This window comes from Echeneis naucrates, chromosome 6, assembly GCF_900963305.1.
Source record: "Echeneis naucrates chromosome 6, fEcheNa1.1, whole genome shotgun sequence".
Taxonomy (NCBI): Eukaryota; Metazoa; Chordata; class Actinopteri; order Carangiformes; family Echeneidae; genus Echeneis; species Echeneis naucrates.
The window spans coordinates 15,280,024-15,307,060 of record NC_042516.1 but is presented as its reverse complement, the minus strand read 5'-3'; the positions used below and the strand labels follow the sequence as shown (position 1 = coordinate 15,307,060).

The window sequence follows — 27,037 nt, the reverse complement described above, 5'->3', positions numbered from 1 at the left end:
GTAAAGGGTGGGGGGGGGGGGGGGGGGGGGGGGGGGGGGGGGGGGTTGAAGGGAGCCTGATAATTTTATCTCTCAAGTAAAGATTTCTGGAGTGTTCACTAAAACTAATGGCCCATGTCATCGCTACACAACTACTGTGCAAACAGGGTTGGTGGTGGTGCTGCAGAGGGCTCATTTTATCTCCCGAGTTTGGATAAAAGCTTATTGTAGTAAGAAACCAGATTTTCAGGAGCCCAACTATAAACTCATTAAGTTTTATTACCAGTCAAACCGCTTTTAGTCTTTGTGCTATTTATTGATAATTTTGTCTATATAAACATCCAAGGTGATATCTTCAAATGTCTTTTTCTGTGCAATCAGGAGTCCAAAATCCAAAGAGATCCACTTTACAACATAAACAAGTCAAAGAAAACCAGCAAATGCACATCGACATTTGAAGTCGTGATCAGGTGATTTTTCTCTCTCCCACTTCGAAAGGACAGTGACTAAATGATCGAGCTAAACTTTCACCCTCTGTCATCTGAGTGAGGAAGACACCAAGAATAAAATATGAAGTGACTCATTCTCCAGGAAGAGCTCTTAAAGGTCAGTTTGCCTGAATTCCAACAATGTTCTTGTGTTCCTGAGTCTCCTCCTCCAACACAAGTAGATGATATTTTCTTTGTGTGGCTCAAAATATAAATTTTCTTCATTTCATCAGTAAATTATTGGTCTTGTGGCCACAGTACTGGGGAAAACCAAGTATTATCAGTAGATTTGGTACCAACATGAGTACATTAACCTTTTCAGGATGACACTTAATTGTCTGTCAATTCTTAATGTTGCTGCTAAACATCCACTGATGACGGCATTTAACAAGTAGTCTCACAGATTAATCATCCCAAGAGATTTATGTTTAAAAGGAAACTTGAGTGATTCACAATCACTGTAATGATGGCAAATCAAAAGTGAGTTGTGTTGAATGTTTTGTCCTGTACACAAGCTGCATTGTGCCAATGTGATGTTTGTTCAACCGCTGAATTTACAGGTTTGAGAAACTGAAGTCTCTTTTCTGATCTTGTCTTGATTGAAACCTTTTAACTTGAAGTGACCTTCGTCCGACTAACAGCCATCATGAACCTGCCTCACCTTTCCTCTCTGGCCCACTGAAATATCTCCAGAACAAGTAAACACACAATCTACAGCCCAGTCCTTTCACAACTGCCTTTACTGAGCTTTTCCTTTTGTCCAGTTAACTCAGTTTATCCTCTCAGAGCTGACACTCTGTCTCTGTGTCACTGTTGTGACTGATGTCTTTTCCGTCCTGCTGCCCGCTCTCAATTAAAAAGGAAAGACTTCCTATCCTTTTGACCTTTACCTTGACTTGGCTGTTTCCACTACACACACATGAAAACACACAAGCCTGACAGGGCTGTTCCTTTTCCTATTTTAGTCAAATACTCCTCTATATTCACCCCTTCTTCCAGTCTTTTAAAGGTATGCCTGGTTTTCACTTCTGATATCATGACATGGGCTTAGATAAGCAGGGTGTGAGCATGTTTAAAGGATTTTAGTGAGCAAATTGCATCTGCAGCTGAGTAATGCTTACATTAGAGTGATAGTGATCTTAAAATAGCTCAAAATATCTTCTCTGCACTTTTCAGAGCTCACAAAGACACAAGCAAGTTTTGTGCTTTTATTATAAATCTTAACAGCCACTTCTTCAGACAAAGCTAAGGGAAAAGAACTTGAACGTGCAAAACAAACAATTACATGAGTCACTCATTATTTCCTGGACCCTTTCCTCAAAACTCATCTTGGTTGCTCCTGGTGTCTCGTAGCTGCTTGAGAGATGTCAGCACCTCCTCGATCGGCCTCCTCCCCAGCTGTTTACCCCGTCTGCTCCTCACATTCACTGTTCCACTCTCCCTCTCTTTATCCCCCACCACTGTGTAGACACACACATTAAATGCTTGACAGTCATAATCAAGCAATGTAATGCTGAAATAGAAGAGTCAGGAGTTTCAGAGTGTGTAGCAGATTAAGAGTGATAGCCTTCTGTGAATTATGTAGCTTTCAGATTTCTTTACCAAATATGTAGTTGAACTGCGCCAGTTGAGCAGAACGAATCTTCTTATTTAAGGTAGCTCCCTGATCATCATTCAAATCAGCAAGGAAGCCCGCTTCACGGAACTGCTGGACCACCTTAACAGGAGAAAGGCACTTCTTTTATCTCTGTAATGTGCTTCTCACTTTAACAAGCAAATGAATAATGACAGAAAGAAAAAAGGTCAGAAACAAAGATCCCTCGATCTGCTGATGCACCACAAGGAAGCATTCAACTTAGACTGACCTGTTTGGCGTATGACTCACTGTTGCCCCCCACAGGAATAACCATGACCTGTGCTGGGGACAGCCACAAAGGCCTGGAAAAGGTGGAGATGGTGCGGTGATGAATTACGATAGAGCAAAAGTATCATTAGAGCCTATAAAAATGCAACTGACTAGACAGTCATTTGATAATTTTTTGTCTTCACACCATTTCCCTCCAAAGTTTTCAGCCAGAATAGCGATCATCCTCTCCAGTGACCCCAGCACTGCTCTATGGATCATCACTGGCCTGTGCAACTGTCCATCTTTCCTGAGACAAGGTGAAACAGACTCATGAGCAGAGGGAGGGCTGAGTCACAAGGCAATATAAATGTAATTACACTTAAACTGTGACAACGATCCTTCAGTATCGCTGAGACTTTCAGGTTATATTGTGTCGTGCCTCTAATCAATGTACTTTTGCATGAACTAAAATTTGGTTTTTAGAGGTTTCTCAACAGTTTTCACAAAATGGAAGGCATTTATATTACAGTTGAAATATTGAATGACATCTAGTAATAGATGGTTTTATCCACATTAGCTCTCTAAACTGTGGACAATGGATTTGAGGTAGAGTGAAATCCTCCACTAATAAATACAATAAAGGACCAATTTTTGTGATCAAATTAGATTTCGGTGCCTTTTTAACTTAAATTACAAGCATTAGGGGTTATCAAAGAGACAAGGACATGCTGCTACAGTGAAGGTTTCCAACAAAGCAGATGTAGGAATGTTTAAAAGACTGAGAGCCAAACACAAATTTATGACTTACCCAACATACTGAAGATGAAATCTGATTGGAAGCTGAAAGTCCAACTGGATTGTGGCACACTGGTGTTGTCTGCCAATGGCATCTTTGATCTGGATATCAATCTACGAAGAAACGTGTAGAACTGTTTTTGTATCAGCATTTGCTTTTCTTTTCCAGCCAAGATCTACAAATGTTTGAGCTCCATGATGCTGATGGTGGCAAACTGCATTTTTGCGGGCAGACATGTTTACAAATGAATGGCCAAGACAAGCTGCTAATAGTGGCTGAGACACCCAGCTGGACCTGAGCTGAGGAATGCATGCCTGCTTCATGAAACATGTTTGTGTGTCTAACCCCACCATGACTTTATCTACCTCTGCTCTGTGAATCCACATGAGCTGAGGCTGACTTCCTCTTCAGACTTATAGACTTCTTATAAGATTTAATGTGAAAATTGAATTGCCCAAAAAGAAAACCAAAGCCATTCTCCAGTTACACCAACTTTACCCTGCAAAGACAAACATTGGCTAATAACTCCTTATTTTACATTTGATTTTAACATTTGTCAAGTTAACCACTGACTGCCATACATTGATAAACAGATGGGTATGACTTCCCCTGTCTTCCCATCCCTAAATAAAACAGCTGTGGGTGGTTTCCAAAATGTTCAACTAAGTACTGCTTTAACTTTGTACTTTTGGCATGAAGAAAAACAGTTACAGAAAATAAAGTGAGTGGAAGACCAAAAACATTTTGGCTGCAGGTGTTTTGTTAAATAATATTTACTCTTCAGCTTCCTTTCCCACATGTTGACCTCCCCACTGACCTTTGGGCCGTAGAAGGCTCCATCTCCTGGATTCAACTCCCAACGTTCACCGAAGTGCTTCAGACTCCTCTCCAACTGCTACTCACAAAAAACATACACGCACAGAAAGTAAGCCAGTCTGGTAAAGATTATAAGTACGTAATGGATCTCTGGTCCTTCTTGGTGTGTGTGTGTGGGGGGCGGGGTGCTGTGGGAGCTTGGAACCATAACGTTCAATTACACTTATTTGAATCATATTAAATTGCTGCTGTGTCTATTTAGAAGGTGCGTGGGGAGATTTATACATACACCCCAGAGGGATGGACACAGAGCAGTGGTCCACTGGAAAGTACCACTCACATGATTGGTTAAATGGTTATCATCTTACCATTTATTTTGCTTAAATGAGATTTTTTTTCCTGTTGTTGTGATTAACTGGGTTCAACTTACACTACATACACATTCAAGCATCTGGCCTTGTCTAGGACTGTGTGCGCTTTTTGGCATTCAACAGGATGATATAGTGTGACTGAATGTTGCGTGTATGTTTACCTGCTCAGCATTGTCCCACTGTTCAGGCTCTCCTAGACATGGCGTAGGGCGTGTAGACAGGAGGCAATGGAAGGAAAACCCAAACACCCGATACACACTCCTCACAAAGTCCAAACAAGCCACAATCTCTTGCTCCAGCTAGAAAGAAAAAAAGATGGCAAGTATGACAAGAGGACATAATAACATAAATAACGGCTAAATGCAGCTGAGACACTGAACTTAGAATGCCAATTTCAACCATTGTGGGAAAAAAATGCATCTTTATTTACTCAAAAATCCCATATGAGAAAAAATATTAATAAATATTTCAAATGCTAACATGGTAAGGATCATGAGACTGTTATCTCTTTGAACAGACAGGCTGCAGGCACACAATTTATATCATGGGAATGTTTCAGTGCTTTTTCTAAAGGATGCGGCTTTGCACAGACTGTATAACCACAGAAATGGACATATGGAGGTGTAATATTTGTACAGCACAAAGATCTTCATTAATGTGGTGCTAAGGCCTCCTGGAATGTCTCAAGTTATTTGTACAGCCCACCTGATAACTGTAATATTGGTCTGCTTGTCCCATTTACAGGTTCAGTCCCAGTTACTCCACCCTAAAAAATATGCTCTCAAAAAGGTGTATCTGTTATAAACTAAGTGAAACATTTAATTTGTGTGTTTATATGAATTATGGGTACCTGATCAGGTGTACAGAAGATGTGAGCATCGTCCTGACAGAACCTGCGAACACGAGTGAGACCTCCAAGCGCTCCAGAGAGCTCATTACGATGCAGTGCCCCGAAATCTGCCCAACGCAGAGGAAGCTCCCTCCATGAGCGAACTCGCTGCTCAAACATAAGACTAAACAAAAGAAAGGCGAGTTGGCCAGTCTTTGTAAGAGCACTCAATTACAAGGTCTGTGTGTGTGTGTGTGTGTGTGTGTGTGTGTGTGTGTGTGTGTGTGTGTGTGTGTGTGTGCACTCACCAGTGTGCAGGGCAGTTCATGGGCTTTAGAGCATAGGTCTGAGAGCCCTCTAAAGTCACAGTAAACATGTTGTCACTGTAGTGTTCCCAGTGGCCTGAGCGCTCCCATAATGCAGTGGTGTACAGAGTTGGAGTCACGACCTCATTGAAACCTCGCCTTTGGTATTCACTCTGCAATACATCAGGAAGGAAGAATGTGTGCAGCACAGGGTCAATCTATCACAACAGTGCAATAATTGAAGGCTAACAAGAGCAATATCCTGACCACTGATATGAAAATGTGTTTCCTCAGGACAGAATCAACACAGCACACTTTAATATATATGTTTGTGTCAAAGAGACTCATTATAATTGTATGTTATGTCAGCAGCAATGAGCCCAAAATGCCGAATTGATTTGCACCAAACTTAGATGAGGAAAGGTCTAAGGGAAGAGAAGAAACCATTGAAACAGTGTTTTCTGAGGGACAGATTTTGGCCTTGGTCTGCAGGCTGAGTACCATTCTAGTTGAATTACAAAGTGAATGAAGGGGAAACTCTGCATTAGAGACTAATTCCTGTGTATCATGAGATTCCTACTGGATAGGAGTCAATTACCCATTTATCTCATGAGTGATAGGATAGGGACAAAAAATTGAGAGGCATTTCACTATGGATCACATGATTTCGTCCACACACTTGTTTGCGCTGCTGCTCTGCAGTGATTGGCTGCAGACTAGAAGCTTCTGTGTGCAGCTGACAACTGAGCTTTCGTGACTGCGTATACATTTAACATTTAGGGAACATTAGGTAAATTGCAGCATCAAACAGGAATCAGCATGGAAGGTGTTAAGGGAATATCTGCAAACTGTAGCTCCAGAAACTTGCACTGATTTCAGTTTCAACCTCTATACTGCATGAGTCTCATCAGCCACATTCTGAACCACCCACCAAGAAATTACAATAACAGGCAGCATTTTATATAGACCTAACTAGCCCCACTGCAAAATCAAAATAAGACATGCTGGATATTCCAGGTATAGTTCAATAAAGATGATGAAAATCTGAAGTTTCAGTTTATTAAAGTGGATTCTATAACAATCACACAGACAAAGTTTATGCAGGTTGGTTCTATGTACAATTAAACAAAGTCTACAGTGCATGTAGCCAGTGACTGTGTACACTCACCTTAATGAAGTTAGTAAGTGTGTTGTAGATGTGAGCTCCTTTGGGCATGAAGAAACAACTACCTGGACTGACATCATTAAAGAAGAACAGCTCCTGGTCCTGTACAAAAACATAACATATTTATGACTTGAAAACATATCTTTCAATGTTTGATTTTCATCCTCCTCTTTTTGGCTGATCAGCTAATTTAGATTTTTTTTAGATGTCATCTTACGGTCCCAATGCGTCTGTGGTCCCTCCTCCTTGCCTCCTCTAGCTCCCTTTCCCACTCATTTTTTTCCTTCTCTGCTGGAAAGGCAACACCAAACAGACGCATCAAAGTTGACGTGTCTGTCTGATTGGCCAGGGTCACGGGTGACAGCTACAATGTTAGCGAGGGAGAGAAAAAAAATTATGTGTAAACAAAGAGGTGGAAAGAGAGTGATTGTCAGCCAGAAAAGGATAGGTGAAGCGAGGAGACTAACAGCATGTCTGATGGATAGCAGTGTGTTTGTAAGAGCTTCAAACAGGAAAATGGCCTCTGACAAAGACAACATCCTGCTGCTAGTATTTCCAGCATGGCTGCCATGAAATTCCAATGTTCCCAGTTAAAGCCCAGTCTGGAAACCACTCCCTCTCCCTGGATCAATAAAGATGGGGAAAATTCCATTTGCCCAGCATATGCAACACTATACGAATGGTGCTAAATTAGTCCAAATAAAACATATTTTGAGATTAGATAAGATTAAGCCAGCAGTCATCTTTGATTATTGAGTGGGTAAAATCTTGATTCATTTTTCAAAGTGATTATAATGGAAATAAAGTGGCACTGGTCATCCACTTGTGAGCTGAAATTTGATAGAAGGTGGTGAATTTGGAACAAGCTGTGCAATACATATTAAAGAAAACAAGAGTAGAGCGTAGAAATAAAACCACAGGGAAAACAGAAGATGGGATAATTACACACACACACCTGAAGCATCTTGAAGATCTTCAGAAGGCCAGTGTGTGGGAGGAGGGGGCCGCTGCAGACCCCTACGCTGTCTCCACACCTGAGAGACAGAAAGAGTCAAACCAGTTTATTCTCTTCACCAATATTTGGAAGACACAAGATGGATAACAGTGGGTGCTGTCTGTGTGTTTTAATACATGCCTGTATATTGTCACAGTGGGGCCATTCATCAGCTGCCTGACAAGCTGAAGTCTCAACTTACTGCTCTGTAACAAAACATAAAGAAAGTTCTCATTTTACAACTTGAACTCTCAAATAAAAACACTGAGAAAATAGATAAACAGCACAAAGTGGAGTCACTATAAAAAAACAAAAACAACAAAACGCAGTTTTGATGGGCAACTTAAATACACACAAACCAAACAACTGTGTTTAAATAATGCTTTTTTTTTTGGTGATTATTATTGTTGCGGTCATTTTCTTGTTCTGTCCATTTTAATCAAAATCCTGCCACAACAATAAATGTTGGGTTGGAGCAGGTTTAACGCAATCCATAAAAAGTAAAAAGCAATAATTAAGTGCAATCAATTTTTTAGAAAGTATAGACCATTAAAACACATAATTTCCCTTTTTTGCTTGTGTAGATGTTTACCTGCATGACATAAACATTTATATAATTAGTGACATAAATGCCAGATAAATAGAACTGCAAATCACCTATTCGATGCCTTCGTGTTAATTAATTATATTGTTTAAATGACTTTTTAAGGTATACATTTTACATGTCACTGCAGCAAAAGCACAGGCCTAGGTACTGACATTTGTAATGGCAGCAGTTCAATTTTTCTACTTCCAGGAAGGTGGTTTAGAGTCTGACGTTAATATCTTTTAAGTTTAATTAATGGCTGCTAATTGCTGTTAACGCCAAATATCTGCTGTGATACTGGTGTATTGGTACACAAAGACATTGGTGTTACAGACCTGGAAGAGCTGTTGCACTTCTTCTATATTCAGCTCCAGTGTGGACAGAGGAAGATTGAAGGCTGCAGCCTCCTTACACATGTTCTCCACATCATTTAGAGACAAGACACTGTGGTTAAAGATATACTCAGGTAAAACATCCAAAATAGAAAAATCTGTAGTGGTAAGACATAATGAAAGGTAAGAAGTAAAAAAAATAAATAAATAAATTAAAAAATCACAAGCTTCAGGATAGTTATGGGAGAGGAAAACAGGTGAGGGGCTCTGTGCATATTGTGTTAGTTGGACTTTCATCCCTTTGTGGGATGGTGAAAAAGGGTCATTATAGTAGCACAGAATATTGTACAGATTGGGATGTAAAAGAGTGTGAATGAAGCACCTTTTCCAATGCTCCAAAAATCCATTCACATCAGGGTTTTGTTGGCAAGATATGGCTACAATCATATCCTGCCAAAGGACTGCAGGAGACACAGGTATTTGTCTGCTCCAAATCCAATTAACATATATAAATAATGACAACATTTGGGTGCCCCTCCTTTTTGTGACGTGTTTCAGATGAGTAACACAGCCAGCCAGCACAGGGCTGTTAAACCAGGAGCAGTCAGTATGTTTACACATACAGGGTTAGTCAAAATACAGCCACAGCTGGACTTTGCAGTCATTTGGACACTGTCTTTATCTGAGTATACAAGCTGAGGAGAAAATCAATTTATTGGCTGATGTGTGACTCCACAAGTGGGTATTGAGCCACTTCTGGGAGACCTTTTCACATCAAAGACAAACTAACTGATCATATATCAACAAAGATAGTGTTCGTGCATGAGATCACTAGCTTTGTCTATTTAGTTCATGCTGTACATGTTAATCACACAAACTAAATCTACAATGACTCCTGTGGTTACAGCAATAACTGAAGAAAGATGTTGGCATAAGGTGCCGCAATAATGTCATATACTTAGAATGTCATCTCCTCCTACTTCAGGGTGAAACCAAAAATTCTGACTTCAATCTGATGTGGTTTATACATGGAGCTACGGGACTATGAATCACATTATCTGGGTGTGTTAGTGCAATTAAGAGAAATCGGCTTTTGTATGATTTCAGTCAGATTAAGATGTTTGATGCATTTCAAAAGTCCGATTATAATCAGAACAACCCAATATTGGGTTTTCCCAAGTGCATATAAACATACTCCCTGTGGCCACAACTTCCTCAGATGAGCTAAAGCTCTAAAGAAGCTGAAAAACACACAATCACAGATCTAATCATTTTACAGGAGCACCAACCCAGAGGTGAGATGTTACAAATCTATTTTTATCACTTCCCATTCCATCTGTCTGTTAGTTCATGTGATGAAACTTCTCCTCGCTGTCCTGCCAGTCCTCGTTGCAAGCAAAAGGCAAACTTGACAGGCCAATAGGCACCACATTTAAAACCTATGGTATACCTGCTAATTTTGGTGGAAAAGAGTAATATTTAACATGGACGTGTTTAAAATACAAAAATAAAAAATAAAAAAAAATAAAAATCTGTCAACACAGGTGATTTAAGCTTACAGAAGCACATAACACAAGGCCAAAATAGCATTACAAACCAGAACAATGTTATTTAAAAATCATCACTTTTTCAGTACCAGCCACCATCTTCATAATGTCCATGCAGGTCAGAGAGGCCGCTAGTGTGTGATCTCACTGCACTGCAGGACTGAGCAGTTCAGGAGATCCTTTGTACCCACTGCCAACAGATTGTAGATCACCTCAGCCAAAGGCAGCAGCTCATGACTACAATTGTAAATCTATATTGCATATATCCTGCCGGGCATTTTATATATACACAAACACAAATTTTTGGGTACATCACATTTTCCATCTGCAACATTCCTGTTGTGATCCTTAAATCTACCTGTTATCCAAAAGGTGGTCACAATAAAGTCCAAGTTCCGACACTCCCTCTCTGCACACTTCGGCTCCAAAAACCCCCTCCAATACCCCACCAAGGACACATGCTCCAGTCCTCCATGCTGCCTTAGAAAAGGAGGTTGGCACAGAGTAGCTTAGAGTTAATAGAGAAGTAACTGAACAAAGTTACTGGAAATATGTGAGCAGTGTTCATTTTAGTAGCAAATGTCTTTATTACCTCCTGGAGCCACAATATGAATTAAACAATAATGAATATTCAAATGTCATTTCACTAAAATTTCTCTATGATTTTATAGTTTAAGTTAACTTAACGTACACTGGACATTTCCCACCTGAGCACAATAAAACCTGATTAGGTGAAGGAAGAGGATGTAATTTCCTTTAGAATTTAAAATCCACTGTTTAAAGACAAGTGCTGCATTTAGGTATTTTAAAAAATCTTTGTTTGTCTTCTGTGTTTGTTCATTTGCCTTCTATTTACCCAAATTATATTTTACAGTATTAGTCCAAAGAACTTGGAGCTAGATTTTTTGTCTGAAAGGTGATTATAGAGTTGTTTTTTTTTTAATCAATATTTTGCCAAAAAGTTTTAAATTACCTGTTTTCCCTCTACTGTGTCAAACCCCAGAAGTTGAAGTTCACAGTCGGCCTCTAGTGGTTGTCCGAGCCCCCACAGCTCCCCGTTCACCTTACTAACCAATGCACCCTTCGACCTGCAATAACACAGGTGATAACAGTGTTAAAGCACTAAACTTCAACATAAACACAAAAACAAACATTTTATGAATTGGACTTTTACCGAACATGTTGAGAAACAAAGTGAGGTGTGGTCACGCCTGCAGTTCCTTTCACTGTCCGACCATCCATCAGCCGGATGCTGAGCTGTTTCTCTGAAGTTTCAGCTTTCTTCCTACTGCTTTGTTTCTCCCTGAATGACTCAAAGACTCTCAGTCGCTCGGATAAATATGGAGACACCTGCAGCTGGATATGAAAGAAAAGGATAAATGTCAGAAGAGGTTAAAAAGGAAGTGTGATGGGAAATAAAAGGAGATAGTGGAGAACAGTAGCTTTTATATACATATGAGCAGTAAAAATGGATGGCATACTACTGATATATGCTGGGAATAATTTTCAACAAAATCTTTAATGCCCCCCCCCCCCCCCATGTAAATGCCAACTTTGGTAAAACAATGGTAAACTGTTATACTGTTCTAGGCTATCATCTTGAGGTTCTGTTTCACTGTACTCTATTCATAGATAGGTAGTTAAGTTTGCAATCAAAGCACCTGTCAACTTAATGCACCAAAGTCAGCAGGACTGATTGCAGACCTGTTATATTAGTTTTTATAGCTTATAAACAAACAATTTTTACAAAAAAATATGCTCAAACTTTTGGCTCCTCCTCATCTCAATTTGACATGAATTATTTTGAGTGATGCTTTGTGTAAGCAAATGAAAAACCAGTTTAGAAAACAGATAGAATAGATAGAAATCTTCAGGTTGTTGTGGAGGCCAGTCTGAAGATTTCTATCTGTTTTCTATCCATTTTCCTCTCACATCTTTAATTACTCATTCCTGGGTTCATGTCCTTAAAGGCAAAGACTGACATCTACTGTACATCATCACTGAAACTGACAATTATTTGTGTTTTCATTTATCTGCAAGTTACTGTCTTTTTTCTATGTAACAAAGTTTGTAAGGGACCAGCTTCTTGCCCCTTCTGCTGTTGAAGTATGTGAAATGAATATTAGAGGATCCAAGTAGTAAAAATGCATTAGTTTACTGTCTACTGTCTACCCAATGTAGAAAACTGCCTGACAAAAACACAGTGAGTCTAATGTGCCTGAAAACTGAGAGGCCTGAGCTTTAAGTGAACACACACACACACACACACACACACACACACACACACACACACACACACACACACACACACACACACACACACAGAGAGAGAGAGAGCAGCTAACGTTAGCTGTAAATGCTACTACAGTCAGGGTAAGCTCGCGCACCTTGCTGTAGCCCCTGCACGCGTGGAGCGTCGCACGAGCTGCCGGCCGGCAGACAGCCAGCCGGAGTACGTGTGTCACCGCCATCCTACACACAGCTGCCTACACACGCCTCATCTCCTGAATATCCCACATTGCTGTCCCCTTCTCTGCAAGCGGCCATTACACCGGAAGCACGAAATTAGGACAGCAGCGGTGACGTTATCGACGGAAAACTGACGCTACCGTGACTCAGCGTGCACGCTCCCGAGCACAGGCACCGGAGCGCGCCTTAACAGAGGAACTGCGCACATCTATAAAGAGGGGGATCTGTGCAGCTGTTATGGAAATAATCCGGTGTTAGCACCTCCAGCCTTAACAGACTGTATTTAATATTCACCGCTTTAACGAAACCCACACAAAAGAAAGAAAAGAGGCAAAAAAACAAACAAACAAAAAAAAACAAAAACAAACACACAACCCATACACACAGATTTGAGAAAAAAAAAATGCACCTGACGCAATGATCTGCAAACCAAAATAACTTCAGACACCGACCTGAAGACCAAACACCAGTCTGCCCCATCAAGGAGCCTCCAGCTGTTACAGCTGCAGAAGTCTATTGATTTAATGCCGAGATATGACTGAAATCATTATCGAAGAAAAACTGGTCACAATTATTTTAATCCCTAAGAAAACCACCTTCACCATCACTACTGTTCAAATAGCCAACTTATTTATATACGAATTACAACATACATGAAAATGCAAAAAACAAACAAAGCAAAAAAAAAACAACCTTTAATCCTAAATGCAGCGAAGGAATAAATAAATTAACGCACAATGAATTGCAATTGTCTATTGTATCCGTAAAATACTGAGCATGGATGTGATTATCATATCACTATCTTCATTAGGCAACAGTTGCTCCGTCTAAGTCTTACAGGACCTAACCAGTTACCACTGATCTGCCACTTGGGGGAGCTGCAACACTTTGAAAGAAAATGGTCCCTCGACATTAAAGAGAAGACTGATGTCAATATTACAATCCATTTAAGCATCTAATGGGATATATTGTGCATTCAGCCAGAGGCAAATAAGTATGTCTAAAACAATTCTCGGCCTTTTTACTGTATTATTGTTGGAAATAAATTTACCTGACCCCTTTATGAATTTTTAAGTGTCAAAATCTTGGTATGTGCACTCTCACTTCACTGTGTCCTTGGTAAAATGGGAGGAACGTGTATGTGGAGGTTTTAAGCATACACGTTACACGTTTCAAATTAAGGGATCTTCTTGGATTTTGACAGTGAACTGGCTCAGAATAAGACCAGATAGTTGGATGTGTCAGTGCAAATGTTTAACATTAAAGACAGCTGCCTGTACATCACTAAGAACACAACTGTGGACTAACTGTAGACTAATGCCACAGGTGTCATAAAGAAACAAGCCCCTTTGAATGTCTAATATGACTGAAAAGATGGTGGCCCATCATAGCTGCATTTATTCTTAAATTATGACATAATTCTATAATAAAACAAATTATACTGAATGATGTAAAAATGTGATTATCAATTACTAGCAAATGTCCAGCAGTAGCTTTTATTGTGTTACATGGCTACTAAATTCTACAAATGTAGTCTGTGTAACAATGGTGTAGCACTGAGGTGTAATGTTATCAGTAGTGTTTCAATGATTTAAAATTCTATTTCTAAAATACAACTTGTAGTATGGTATTGAAATGTGCATAAAGTAGAAACAAAAAGAACAACAAAAAAAAAGTTTTCAGAAGGAGATAAAGGAGAGAAAAGCGAGTTGTAATCTTTACAAGAGGAAAAAGTCCAATAAATTATGATGGTGCACCAACTGCTTACAGTCAGTGCTGCAACCAAATCAAAATAATTTGTTGAATATGTGATAAAAGTTGATGCAAATCATTCCATGAAAGCACAGATGAAAAGTCTTCGTTCTAATACTGTGGTATGCACTGTAAAAGGTGTATGCATATATTCACCATGTCAAATAACTGCTGCAGAATGTGTGCATCACACCAGAAAGGATTGGACACTCAAAGATCAGTGATACAGCGTCATTGATGAGAACAGCAGTGATAGCAATTTAACTTATCAAATATACACAGACCATCAACTTTGTTACTTCTTCAGTTATTGTCAAACCCATTTTGTTCAAGAGGTGAAGGGGAAAATGAAAGCAGTTATTCACAAAGACAATTAAAGTGTTTAACATTGTAGCTGCTTAGTGAGTGTGAATTTGCTTTAACGAAAGCTTTCTGTGATCACATCAAACTAATTTGTGTTGATTATTACCCATTTGATTGCGTGACTGCAGAGATGACAGGCATACAGTTTACAGAGTGGTAACAGATTTGTATAACATTCACTAATACATCAGCACTCTGATGATGTCCAGTGCACTGCAGAGACAAATATCCCCTTTGCTACATTTTTACAATGTATTTTAAAAGATTTTGATGAACCCTACTTTCAAGTAACCTTGTAAATGAACACAGAAGACAGCACATATTCTATGATCAGACAAGCACAGGAGACATAAGGCTTTGACACCAACACTCTGCATCTCTCACTATGTGGATGCTCTGCATCAGTGTAGAACAGATGGCAGCAAAACCTGTATAAGAGTGAGGACTGCTACCATTGTGCCAACAATTCAAAACTAAAGAGGTGTTGAGAGGTGCAGAAGTGTTTTTGGACATAGCCATGTGAGCACAGGGAGGCTCGAGGGCGAAAGCGTGAAATTAGCAAAGAAACACAACAGAAGATGGGGCCAAAAAAAATTAGTATTTAGATAAACCATTTTCAAAACAATCATTGGTTCAAATTTCTTCATCTCCCTGCTATCATCTGAGGGTGCTGCTGCTGCTGTAAATGGAAAAGTGCCGCATCTAATAGTAAAATACAGCGCAAAAAATAAAGGCATTAGATGTTAACGCAAAATTGAAATGGCAACAATTGTGTAGGTAAATGAAAACAATTTCTCTCAAAACAGGCTGAAAATACAGCTGAACAACTGAAATAAATTATAACAGCGCAATTTAAGTGATAAATAGTGACCAAATAAAATACCTCCCCCCCAGTTGAATTGAAACTCTGGATTTTATTCAGGTCATTACATGTATAAGCCTAGCAAGAATGTGTTTCAAACTGAAATGGCTCCCCCTACCCAAACCATCCTCTACTGAGTATCTTCATGACCAAAGTCTAACTTGAAATTCGCACAGGCAGACATTTATGTTAGAAATAAAAATACATATATTGTCACCCTCTTCTTCTGCATGGTGGTTTCAAAAGAAGGACAGAAAGGTGCAACAGATACGGCAAAGAAATTCTTCCGGAGCTAAACTTTTCAGAGGCCTCATACGCAGTAAAGACAGGATGATTGAGTAACCATCATTGTCCTCATTGACAGAAACAAAAGCTTGAAGAAGAAAAGCTGTATATTCTCAGTTTTTTTTTATATTTACAAGCTTAGAAATATACAGTGGGAGGGATAGAAAGGTGAAAAAGGTTGAGCAAGAGAAGAATATTATTTACAGGAGAAATATGATTAAATGTTAACTTCAGCTGCAACACAAATCTAAGCACTTCATATGAGATATACCGTCTTGGGTCACACAGCGCGCACACGCAAGCACGCGCACGCGCACACACACACACACACACACACACACACACACACACACACACAAATGAAGGGACTAAATTCCTGCTTTCATCTCGTCAGTTAACATTTTTTAAGCAACAGTTTGATAATTTTGCAAACGTGGTTATTGGTTTTATTGTCTGTCTGTTAAATATGAATAAAGCTCACTTTGTGTTAAGACTGTAATAGGTCAAATGGCTAAACTGGTCCTGCCTTAAGATTTCAACCTTCAGTGTCTGGTAGCAGTGACGTCCTGGTGCTGATGATACTGTGAGCTTTGTCAAACAGCCAGCAGAAGTCATTGCATTCAGATATGAAACTATTCCCCATAAACTCTGATTTTTACACTTCCACATGTTTTAAACAAACAGGAGAATGAAGTTTAAAAGTGCAGGTAAAACAGAGTTTAAAATATCTATTTTTTACTTTTATTTTTTTATCTTTGGACAGCCAGGGCTGATGTGTCCCCTTTTATAATCTTTATGCAGATCTTTGTTAATTTGCTGCTGGTTGTAACCATATTTAAACAGACAGACTAATTTATGTATTGTATCAATCAATCAAACCCAAATATCCAACTATTGTTCTTCTATGCCTATATATGCTGAGACCCACACGTTTCTTTTTCACTCTGCTGCTCTCACTCAGGGGAAGTAAGGAAACAATCGCACAGGTAGGCAACTCAAAAATTAAATTATAATTTCATTGCTGCTTAAACTATGTCTCCTTCTTCTCATTATCTTACTCTTGAATCAGGCCTATTTTCTACTGTGAATGGGTAAAAGGACAAATGGATAGATTGAGGGTTGTTACACAACACTCTAACGCACTAACTGATAACCTCTTAGCTGTACTGTACAGTGTTAGATTGGCTGGCTATCTACCTCTAGCATGAAGATTTAATCAGCTATTTACACAAGACTCAAGGTAGTTTTAATTCAAGCTAATTAAAGATATCTGGGCTCATACCAGCAGGGCTAACACACACTGCGATGCTAGATGTGTGGCTTGCACTTCTCATTCAGCTTGTCACAGATGACCCCTTTAGTAGCGTGGGGGAAGGAATGGTCTCTTCTGCGGGTGATGGAACGGACCCCCTGTGAATGGAGGACCTGGCCGCTTTCCCCCACGAAATCCCCCAATGGGGGAATCTTGGTTGAGCTGCTGAGAGGGAGCCCGGCCTCGCATCAGAGGTCTCTGTGAGATGGGGACTGAGAGCATTGGAGGCCGGTGAGTAGGCAAGTTGAGAAGGGGAACAGGGTTAGAGGTTTGGGTGTGGGGCTGTGTAGGAGGACTAGTAGGGGCTTTCTGAGAAGGAGCAGCAGATTGAGCTGGGAGGCGAGCGGGAGCAGTGTCGACTGCAGGGGAGTTAGGTGTGGAGGGTGAGGGTGTGGAAGATGTGGGAGAGGGAGAGGGAGATGGAAGAGGTAGATTCAGGGGCTCCTTCACTCTGCCAAGTAGGGGAGGAGGAACACCAGGGGTACCTGGCCGATGAAGAGGGGGTGCATGACGTGGAACAAAAGGCTCTTTAACTGTGCCAGTACGGGGCATTTGAGGGGGCTCACCTAGCAACGATGTCATGAGGGGTGGAGGGGCCACTTTGTTTCCTCTGGGCCCCATTCCACCTCGTTCTGCACCTTCAGGTCTGATTGGGGGCGGAAGAGACAGAGGACGGTCAACAGGGACCAACACTCCTCCCACCATGACTGCAGATGGCACAGCAGGATGTGTAGGTGGAGGGGAAGGGCGCTGTGGTATAGGGGGTAGAGGGGGTCTAGGAATTGGTGGAGGGCCGCCAAAAAAAGGAGATGTAGGCGGAGGAAGCTGGTGGAGGTGCGCTGGAGGAGGTGGCTCTGTGTGGTAGGGCATTGGAAACTGAGCTTGGGGAGGGGGATGGGGATGAGGAAGGGATGGAGGAGGATGGAGATGAGTAAGAAGTAGCTGTGGGTGAGGAGGAGGTGGCATGGATGGGTTCATGTCATCTGTGCCTCCCTGGCCAATGTTATGAGGAGGGGGGACAACATGCGGTGAAGGGGGCTGGGCTTCCATGTACTCCTCCTCTTCATACCACATCGCTCCTCCTGGCCGGCTGCCAGCCCCTCCCCCTCGCCGAGAGCCTCGGCCAATGACGCGGATGCTCTCAACTGTCTTGATACGCTCTCCAGCAAGAGGGCGGTTTGAATAACCTAATGTTTGAATTGGCGCCCCTTCTGTGCATGGCGACACTAATGTCTCAATGCGATGGTACCGACCCTCCTTCCCATCCCCAGCTGGAGACTCTTGACTTCTCCCCCTGTCTCCTCTTTTTCCACTCAGACCTCCATCATCTGAGCCACCGCTGGCTTTACGAGGGCCTGCTGAGAGTCTTCTGTCTCCAACTCTGTTAACGCCCATCATTCTTAACTGGCTGTGTTGTCCATCTTTCTTACCCTTCATGTCCTTATTTGGGGAAGAGGAGATCAGCCTCCTTACATTTGCTGCTTCGTCTTCCTTCAATTTTGTGCTGTTCTTTTTCCCTGTTCCATATCGTGAAGAAGAGGAGCCCAAAAAGTCTCCATCGCTGTTACTTCCTGATGGGGTGATTACAGCATCCCAGGGTTCACTGCGGTAAGCTGTGGGTGAAAGGTTATGACCCCCAGAAGACCCTAAAGATTCTGGCACACTCCCAGGTGTGTCCATGATCTCGTCCTGGGTGGGTGTACCAGCAGCCTCATCCCTCACTGGGGTCCCATCCACCCCATCAGGACTGACATCACCTAGAGCAAGACTAAAACCTGGGTTACCCTGCAAGAAACTGTTGATTTTTGATTCTAGACTGGGGGGAGAGACAGAAGGAGCTGGAGCTGAGAGACGTGGGGGGGGCGGAGGTGGAGGAGACAGCTGTATCTCCTTCTCCCAGTCTCTGGTTCTTCCAGGCGTGTCTCTTTTGAGGTTGTTCCCCAGACTAGGTTTTGTTTTTGGGGTGATTGGGATGAGTGGGGTTTTCACTGTGGTTGATTCTGGGGAGGTTCGAGTGGGAGGAGCAGAGGAAGTGTTTGTCACACTTTGTAGGAGAGAGGATAAACCTGCACGAGACATAAACAGACGAGAGCAATGAAAAGGAGATTGTATTTGTCTCATATAGTCCAATCAGTGGATATCATATGCATTGCACATGCCATTTCATAAACACTACTTTGCATTTTATATGTCTTACCTGGTGTGTGTGTTTTAGACAGAGCATTGAGTATGCCTTCAGGTGTGATGTCAACACGTGACAGGATGCTGGCAAGGGCAGGGCTTGGAGGGGTTGCTTTAGAGGCTGTTGATTGTGCAGAGGGGGTGGTCGGAGTCCCAGGTGACGGCCGAGGTGATGGACTTGCTGCTGAGAGGCAGCAAGGACAAAGAGATGGGTCAATCAAAGCCAAAGCACAAATCTCAGAATCCCTCAGGTGCATTAAATAACGCCAATCCTCTCAACTCACTTATTGCATCACTTGGTCAGGTCAGGTATCAAAAAAAAAAAAAAAACTGATTTAACTGATTAAACTGATTTAACATTATTAAGGTTAAAAAAAAAGCCTGTCACAAATATATTATCAAAATAATATGGGGGAAAATTTTTCAATGCATCATAAAAACGTTGTGCTTGCAATGTCTCTCAATATATAGGAGTAAGGACTTGACCATGTATTCTGTTTTGAGTTTCAAAGCAACTTGAACATTGTTTGGGAAATTCTTATATTTTAAGCCTTGATCATTACTATGGCATCTTCTCCCGACTGCACACACACCTGTATTCTTCATGGCTGATGTGAGGGAACTGAGAATGGAGCTGATCTTTCCCAAGTCCACTTTTGCCAGGTTAACTCCAAGAGGGGCAGCTGGGGTACTCTGAGTTGCAGCAGACGTGGGAGTCACTGGGGTGGCCGTGGCAGCAGTGGTAGCACTTGTCCTAGAAGGCTTCGTAGGAGTAGTTGGAAGCTTTGATGCTGCATCAGACTTTGTAGCCTTGGAAACAGCAGTAGACGTCTTGTCTTTCTTCTCATCTGCTAGTGAACATAATTCAAAGATCTCATACATTTTCAAATCTGAATCACAGGTCTACAACTGAGTAGCCAGACATAACTCTATCTGGAGAAGAAATTTTTCAACGGGCTGCAACTATAGCTCTATAACACTCAGTAGCCACTAACCCCCAGCTGCTGCATTTTCACCATCTTCATCAGACATATCCATGTCCTCCATGTCTCTGTTGTCACTCTGCATTTCTCCTTCATCCATGGCCTTGCCATCCAGCTCTGGATCCACCTGGGCTGCCAGTCCAAGAAAGGGTGAATCAGAGCCAGTGGGAGAGGGAGCATCTTCAGAGGGTGAGGGGATGGGGGAGTCCTCAGGTCCAGGTAGAGTCGACTTGAGGGAATCCAATTTTCTTTTGAGACTGGCCACACGGCTGGCAAAGGCATTGTAAGCCTGAGCAGAATTAAATGGCAGATATGAGCAAAATAAAAAAAATCATTACAATGAAAGTGTGTACTTTGTAACTTTTATCTGGTTTTCTACAATCAATTCACCATCACTCACATTTACAAAGGAAAGGTGTTGTTACAGTTAATGAAATGCAATAAGGTCACTATTAAGTACTCGTAAATGGATGTCAAACAAACAAACAAAAAAAAAATACATCTACATTTTGACATTGCACCCTGCAAGCCTTTCAAGAGAATGTGAAAATGCATGATTTAGTCCAACACTCACGTTGGCCACAATCTTGACCTCTTTGTACTGCATCTCATAGAAAATGTCTGCATTTCCCAAAGACTCCAGTAGAGGAGGCCCTGTTTTCAACTCCTTCTCCAGGAAACTGACAAACTCCTGTAGCTTCAGACTGCCATCCTCAAAGTCCTTAGCAAACTTGTTCCCTCCTGCCTTGTCTGTGGTATGACAGAATTGACACACAAGCCAAAAAAAAAAAAAAAGTAAAATACAAAGTTTCTTTGAAAATTGTTTTGCATGTTCGTAGATTCCACTGACAATTGAGCCTTCTTTAATTTTCATCTATGGTCTATCTGTTTCACTTCCTACTGTTAATTCTGTAAAATAAGCAGGAATATCTCCTGGTGTATTTGTCATTAGTGGACAGGATGAGTGTGAGGTGATGCAGAAAGAAACTCAGTGACATCTGACCTTTAAGTCGCTTGAGAGCCTCTGTGCTGCAGACATCCACCCTTAGAGCTGCCAGCTGTTTCTCCCTGAACTCCTCTTCTGCAACTGCTCTCTTATACCTCGACAACTGCTCAATCAGGGATTGTGGCTAAAAAAGAAACGGAGTGTGGATGAAGATTTACATGAAATCCTGCACCGCCTCAAGCATGTCTGTCCCCAGTCACACAAGACAAAGATAACAACATAAAAACAGTACTTACTGTGAACTCCGCTACAATCTTGGACTTGAGGGCCGATTTGGTATTGGTTGGAGCTAGAGATTAAAAGTCACATATGAACTGAATACATATGCTTACTATTGCACATAATTTGTAATGCATAGTTGATTTGCAGAAACCTTAGGAAATAATCATACTTTTATATTTGAGTTGCACCACTAATTTACATACTGACCATTAACTGGTGGAATTTCCTTTTCTTTCTCCTTTTCTTTTTCCTTGTGCTTCTCTCGCTCCTTTTCCTTTTTGTTCAAGCTGGCTTTGAATTGGCTGATGACCTCCTCAGGATACACACTCCTCTCCTCCCAAATGGAAAAGATCCTCTCCACTGACTTGCGAACCTTTCCATCTCTGAGGTTGAAAAATTATATTGGCACATTCCATATTTAAACATCACAAAACAAACAAAAATCCAAACAAATAGAAAACTGTAATAGCCGTGTATACTGAAACAACACATCTAAAATCGACACAATACAGCGGATCAAGAACAACACTGAGTACCCACTTGATGAGCTGAACAGCATTAGGAAGGACCTCTGCAAAGGCTGAACGAAAGACAATGGCATTCTTTCTCTTGCAGTTTTGTATCACATCATTGGCAAGGTAGAAGAGATTCAAGCGATGATTGTTGTCAGCTGGAGGAAAAAAAAAAGCAGACAAAGTAGCGTAAGATTAAGGGCATACACTTCTGATACCAGAGTGGTGAAGGTGTAATAATTTCCCCTCTTCAAAGCCGGACAGGTTCGTTGACCTAACGCTCTCTCGCTCCCTTTATTTTCTTTGAACCACTGAACTAAGTACATAAATGGCTTTGCAATACTCCTGTGAATGCAAAATGTAAGAAATGGTTGAATATAGACCAAAAAAGTATACAGGCATTTATCTGGAATGATCATGGCTCATATATTGGTGCACATTTTAAAAAACAAAACATTTCATAAATGCAAAGTTTGAAACATAGTTTTGAATTTCTTCTTTGTATGAATATTAGTCAATTATTATGAAAGGATTAAATAAATGCTAAAAAAAAGTTGGAATATGAAATGGACATTTGGGCAATAATTAATTACACTCCCAATCAGCTGTGATATGCCATTATACAAACTTGCTGTACTATGTGATGTCAGCATTTATTGAGTGGGGTTTTTTTTGGCAAGTAATATTTTTCTTACACAGCGATAAAAATTTTGTCAGTATCAAACAACCTTGTGTGTAAATTGGGTTTCATCAAAAAGCCTTTCAGCTTACTTAAATGAGATGACAGAAACAGCTATGATTAAAGTACTGAGTACTGAACACTGTCAGCCATTACTGTTTTGGTTCAGTCCGACGTCTGAAAATCTGTTCCCATGATCACCTACCTTGAGTATTCAGCCATCATCTGTTTTTGGCAACATTTCTAATGCTTCCTAAAATAGGTCATTTCATAGCCTGAGTTTTACCAGATGGAGTTGTATTACTATCAATAGGCACACGTTGTGGCTAATGTCTGCAATTCAAGAAATAAATACAGCTTTTAAATTTCACACTTCAGCAGATATGATCACCTCAGTTAATCGAATTCCTCAGTAACATCGACAAATCACACAAAACAACAAAGACTGAGTAACCAGGAGCTACAACTGAATCCGAATTCCAAACAATGGCCACAACACCCTGGACAGACATCAGAGTCACAGAAAATATATATCTTATCAGGATTACCTTTTACTTTTCCTTCTTAATGTATATACATAAAAACATAGCTTAAAATGGATTATTTTAAGACTATAACTAAACAATAAAACTTGTCTACTAAAAAGTAGACAATAGCAGGTTTATTTGCAAAGGACCGAAAATGTTTTAAAACCAAAGAAAAGTTATGACCACCAAAACTATTGCTAAAGACAGCCTCATAATGGCATTCAAAGCAGAAAAAGGGACATCAGAAGGACATCAAAAATTTTTTCAATTACCTACAAACTGCCCAAGGATACTACCAAGGATACACTCAATATGTAATTTCTCATTATTGTGGAAAAAAAAAAAAAAAGGAGAGTGAAACGATACAAAACCAAACCTCATATCCCCTCTGGTGCAAATCAGTTTCTGTGATTTCCATTTTAAAATTATGAGTTTTAATTGTACAGATACTGATTTTGAATGATATAGATATATCTGAATTGCAAAATGTAACCAAACCCCAGAATATTCAGTTCAAAACATGCCAAAACAGTCCAAAAAAAAAAAAAAACCAAAAACATAAATATTACATTCAATTTAGAATGTGAATGCAGCAAAAATATTTTTACAAACATTTGTTTGTTTGATTGATTTTTTCTCAAGCCTAAACAAATATCTTTCTTATGTCTATTGTATGCTGTATAATTTATTTACATTTTTACTACTACAATCACAACCACATGGATGGTCTTGTGTTTGAAGAGTAATTAGGCTGTTAGGTTTTGCTGTTTTATGGGGCAGTTAGGTTAAAAATGTCCTAAATTGTAATATTATTTAACTTATTAGTGGTATAAGTAAGCAGGTAGTAATATTACTTATTTTTGGAACTTGCCTAATATCCCATGCATCAATCAAACCAGTTCATTTCACTTAAAATAAAACAGCTGAGACTAATGTACAAACACAACTTTTACAAATATCTCAAAAACTTTATCTTTTCTCTGAGGCATAAAGACATTTTACAGATCTTTAAATAATTTCCAAAACAATACTTTTCCCTCAACTGCAATGAAATAAACTAAAGGATTAAATAACATGCTAAAAAAATATGTAAACCAATTTGTTTCATTGATGCAGTGGGTCATTAAAAATGGCCACAGGATGGCTCAGTTGATGCCAATGAATCAAATAGACACTCTGTAACAGATAAATTAAATCTATTAAATCTAGGAGGGGCGATAGAGACAAGCTGGTAAATCTTTTAGCGAAGAAATATGCATTTGCTGGTGTTGTTTCTGAAGTCATATTTGCAGGACATTGCACTTACAAATGGTGTGTTTCAGAAACACAGGATTCCAGTAGTATATTTAATTTATTATATAAACAGTGGATATTTAATAAGTATTTATGATCAAAAAAACATGTTCAAAATAATAAAACTAATACACTACTTTCTAAAAATTATTTGTAAACTTCCTTCTCCACTAAGACACATAACCCACTAACAAACAATTATAATCCATCCAAATCAATCTTTCATCAATATCCATGACAGAAGAACAAAATATTATCAAAGGAAATATTGAAAAACCATTGCCATCTCAGTTCTGCACACAAAAAATTTAAAGGGTCCTATAATGGATGATAAACACTATTGCAAAATACCAACATCGGAATAACTGTCAACTCAGCCAAAGCAACAGACAAGCTAATTAATGAATTCACAGTGAAGTAAAGAAATAACCAACATAAGTTCATGATAACGCTGTCTATTAAAACATAGGTTTTGACAAATACATTATTAGCACAATATCCAGATGCTAGCTTTTCCCAGAGCTTTCAGCGAGATTGTAATGGTCTTCATCACAAGACAGAATTGTTCTTTTGAGATACATTGTTTGCCAAACCCCTGAAAACAACAGTGCCACTTAATTACAATAGCTCTGATTATTGCTCGTTTAAATGGTGAAGCTTAACTACACCTCTAACCACTAACTTCAGCGTTCAATGTCCGGCATACAGGACTGAACATCTCATTGACAGTGGCTGGAAGTCACATCCAAAGGGCTGTTTTGGAATTATAGCTTTGATGAACAATATATTCATCATTGCTCTGCAGTAATAAATCATCAACTACTTTAATAATCAAATACTTGATGCTTTTATTTGTCATGATGAAAATGTAATACTTTTTAATAAAGGTCACCTAAAACCCTAACCTCAGACTAGGAAATTGCAAAAGGGATTTTGTACTTTTATTCTCTCATTATATAGATAGCCAATGAATAATCAGTAAAATGTTGCTTGCTATATCTACATAGTTTCTTGGTTCCAAGTTTTACATGTCACGCGTTCAATCCAGAAAACAAGTTCTGACTTAAAACAATCTTTCTTTCATAGAATAGGCAGTTCCAGCTGTAACTAGAGCATAAAATACGATAATAGGATACTTTTTAAGGCATTATCTGCAACTGCACACCTCAATTGCTCGGCAGGGACTTCCAGTATTGTACAACATTATAAGGATGATTTTAAACTGTTTAATGAAGGAACACAAGCAAACCCTCATAAGTTAAAATTTGGTCAAATGCTTGTCAGACTCAAGTGAAACTAGTCTACTAAGTCTACCAAGTAGTTAGGTGTACTTGTGAAGCTTCATTAACAATGGGCATATCAATAATTTCAGCTTTTCTCTATCTGATACAGTCAACCAGATCACTGACTAAGTTTAAATGGCCTGAATCCCAACTCTAACCAATAGATTATGCATTCCAATTATCTGATTAATATGTTTACTATTCGTCTCATTTGGCAAATACCTCGAGTAAATTACAAGTGTTAAATCTAGCAGTGTTAACTGTACAATATGTGCCTATGAACGTTAATAGTATGTAAATGAAGTACATCAACATGTTAGTATGTCTGCAATACTTGAATAGATGTACTTTCTAAGGGTGTTTTATTAATACGTCTAGCAAATAACGAAGTGACATCAAGCATTTTTCTTTCCTGACTATCATCCATTTTTGCTTATTTTAATGCTTTCTTCTTCAAAAGTTTGATTAACTCTTACATCATTCCTATGCTGGACCTTTCTCTTTGTCTGACCTTCTAATCTGCCACAAAATGATTCTTGCAGGTTAAACCACAACAGAACTTGCACAGAATCCAAACTGCAAAAGCACCGAGGGAAACTGACAAGGAAGTAAAGCTAACACAGCACTTTGTGATCTCGTGTATCTCCTGTGGTCATTATTACAGATAAGCGGTGCAGTGCACGGCAGGTCTGGGTGAAAAAGGCTCGACCATGTCCCTGCAGACCGGGAACCTCCGGAGGCCCGGCCGTAAACAGCGCCAGCAGGGAGGCGTTCGCGGTGGCTTAGCTATTATTAGCGGCTAATCGCGAGCAATGTCAACAACGTCAATGTGAACATTCAAATATGCTGTCGATTGCAGATAAAAAAATCCAGTTGTTAGTGAATAAACTTTGTATCATGGTGCCCCGGCTCGCCTCGCACTTCACCAAAACCTCCCATTAGTAACTACAGTGGAGTTTATCACGCTGCTCAAGATTTGAATTAGCTCAAGTTAGCTAGCTAGCGGGTTAGCATCAGCTTCGAGCTAGCTACTCACATTTCTTCAGCCACTTCATCCAGTAGCGAACGACGAGGCCGTGGTACTTCTTATTTTCAATGCACCAAGTCGAAAGTCCTTGTATTGACTCCATAGTGTTGGATACTCCTTGAAACCGCCGGTCCAAAGACGCTTCCAGAGCAGCAGTAGAGCTGCGGGCTCCGTGGCCGCTTGCAGCCCCAGGACCGGCCGCCATCTTTCCAGCTCTGTGTTGATGG

The 27,037-nt window shown here is 40.1% G+C and overlaps 1 protein-coding gene across 5 annotated transcripts; it reads right to left on the bottom strand.

Moving 5' to 3' along the window:
- Positions 1–1,661: 1,661 nt before the first annotated feature.
- tars2 (threonyl-tRNA synthetase 2, mitochondrial) lies at positions 1,662–27,015 on the bottom strand. 5 transcript variants are annotated; one of them, XM_029503585.1, is made up of 18 exons: positions 12,442–12,610; positions 11,229–11,410; positions 11,028–11,142; positions 10,413–10,534; positions 8,511–8,619; positions 7,731–7,795; positions 7,551–7,629; positions 6,813–6,959; positions 6,599–6,697; positions 5,434–5,603; positions 5,147–5,309; positions 4,458–4,595; positions 3,927–4,004; positions 3,122–3,222; positions 2,519–2,620; positions 2,333–2,405; positions 2,070–2,184; positions 1,662–1,927 (listed from the first exon to the last, which is right to left on the bottom strand). In XM_029503585.1, exons 1-18 carry the CDS (start codon positions 12,523–12,525, stop codon positions 1,785–1,787), a joined length of 2,085 nt encoding a protein of 694 aa, XP_029359445.1. In that variant the 5' UTR covers positions 12,526–12,610; the 3' UTR covers positions 1,662–1,784. The 5 variants fall into 5 exon arrangements, 2 of the variants coding, with proteins under 2 accessions (XP_029359445.1, XP_029359444.1); XM_029503584.1 differs by lacking the exons at positions 10,413–10,534; positions 11,028–11,142; positions 11,229–11,410; positions 12,442–12,610 and having other exon boundaries at positions 8,511–10,406; XR_003840828.1 differs by lacking the exons at positions 1,662–1,927; positions 2,070–2,184; positions 2,333–2,405; ... (12 more) ...; positions 11,028–11,142; positions 12,442–12,610 and adding exons at positions 17,068–19,163; positions 19,295–19,462; positions 19,872–20,129; ... (5 more) ...; positions 22,030–22,159; positions 26,820–27,015 and having other exon boundaries at positions 11,274–11,410.
- Between the last annotated feature and the right edge of the window lie 22 nt (positions 27,016–27,037).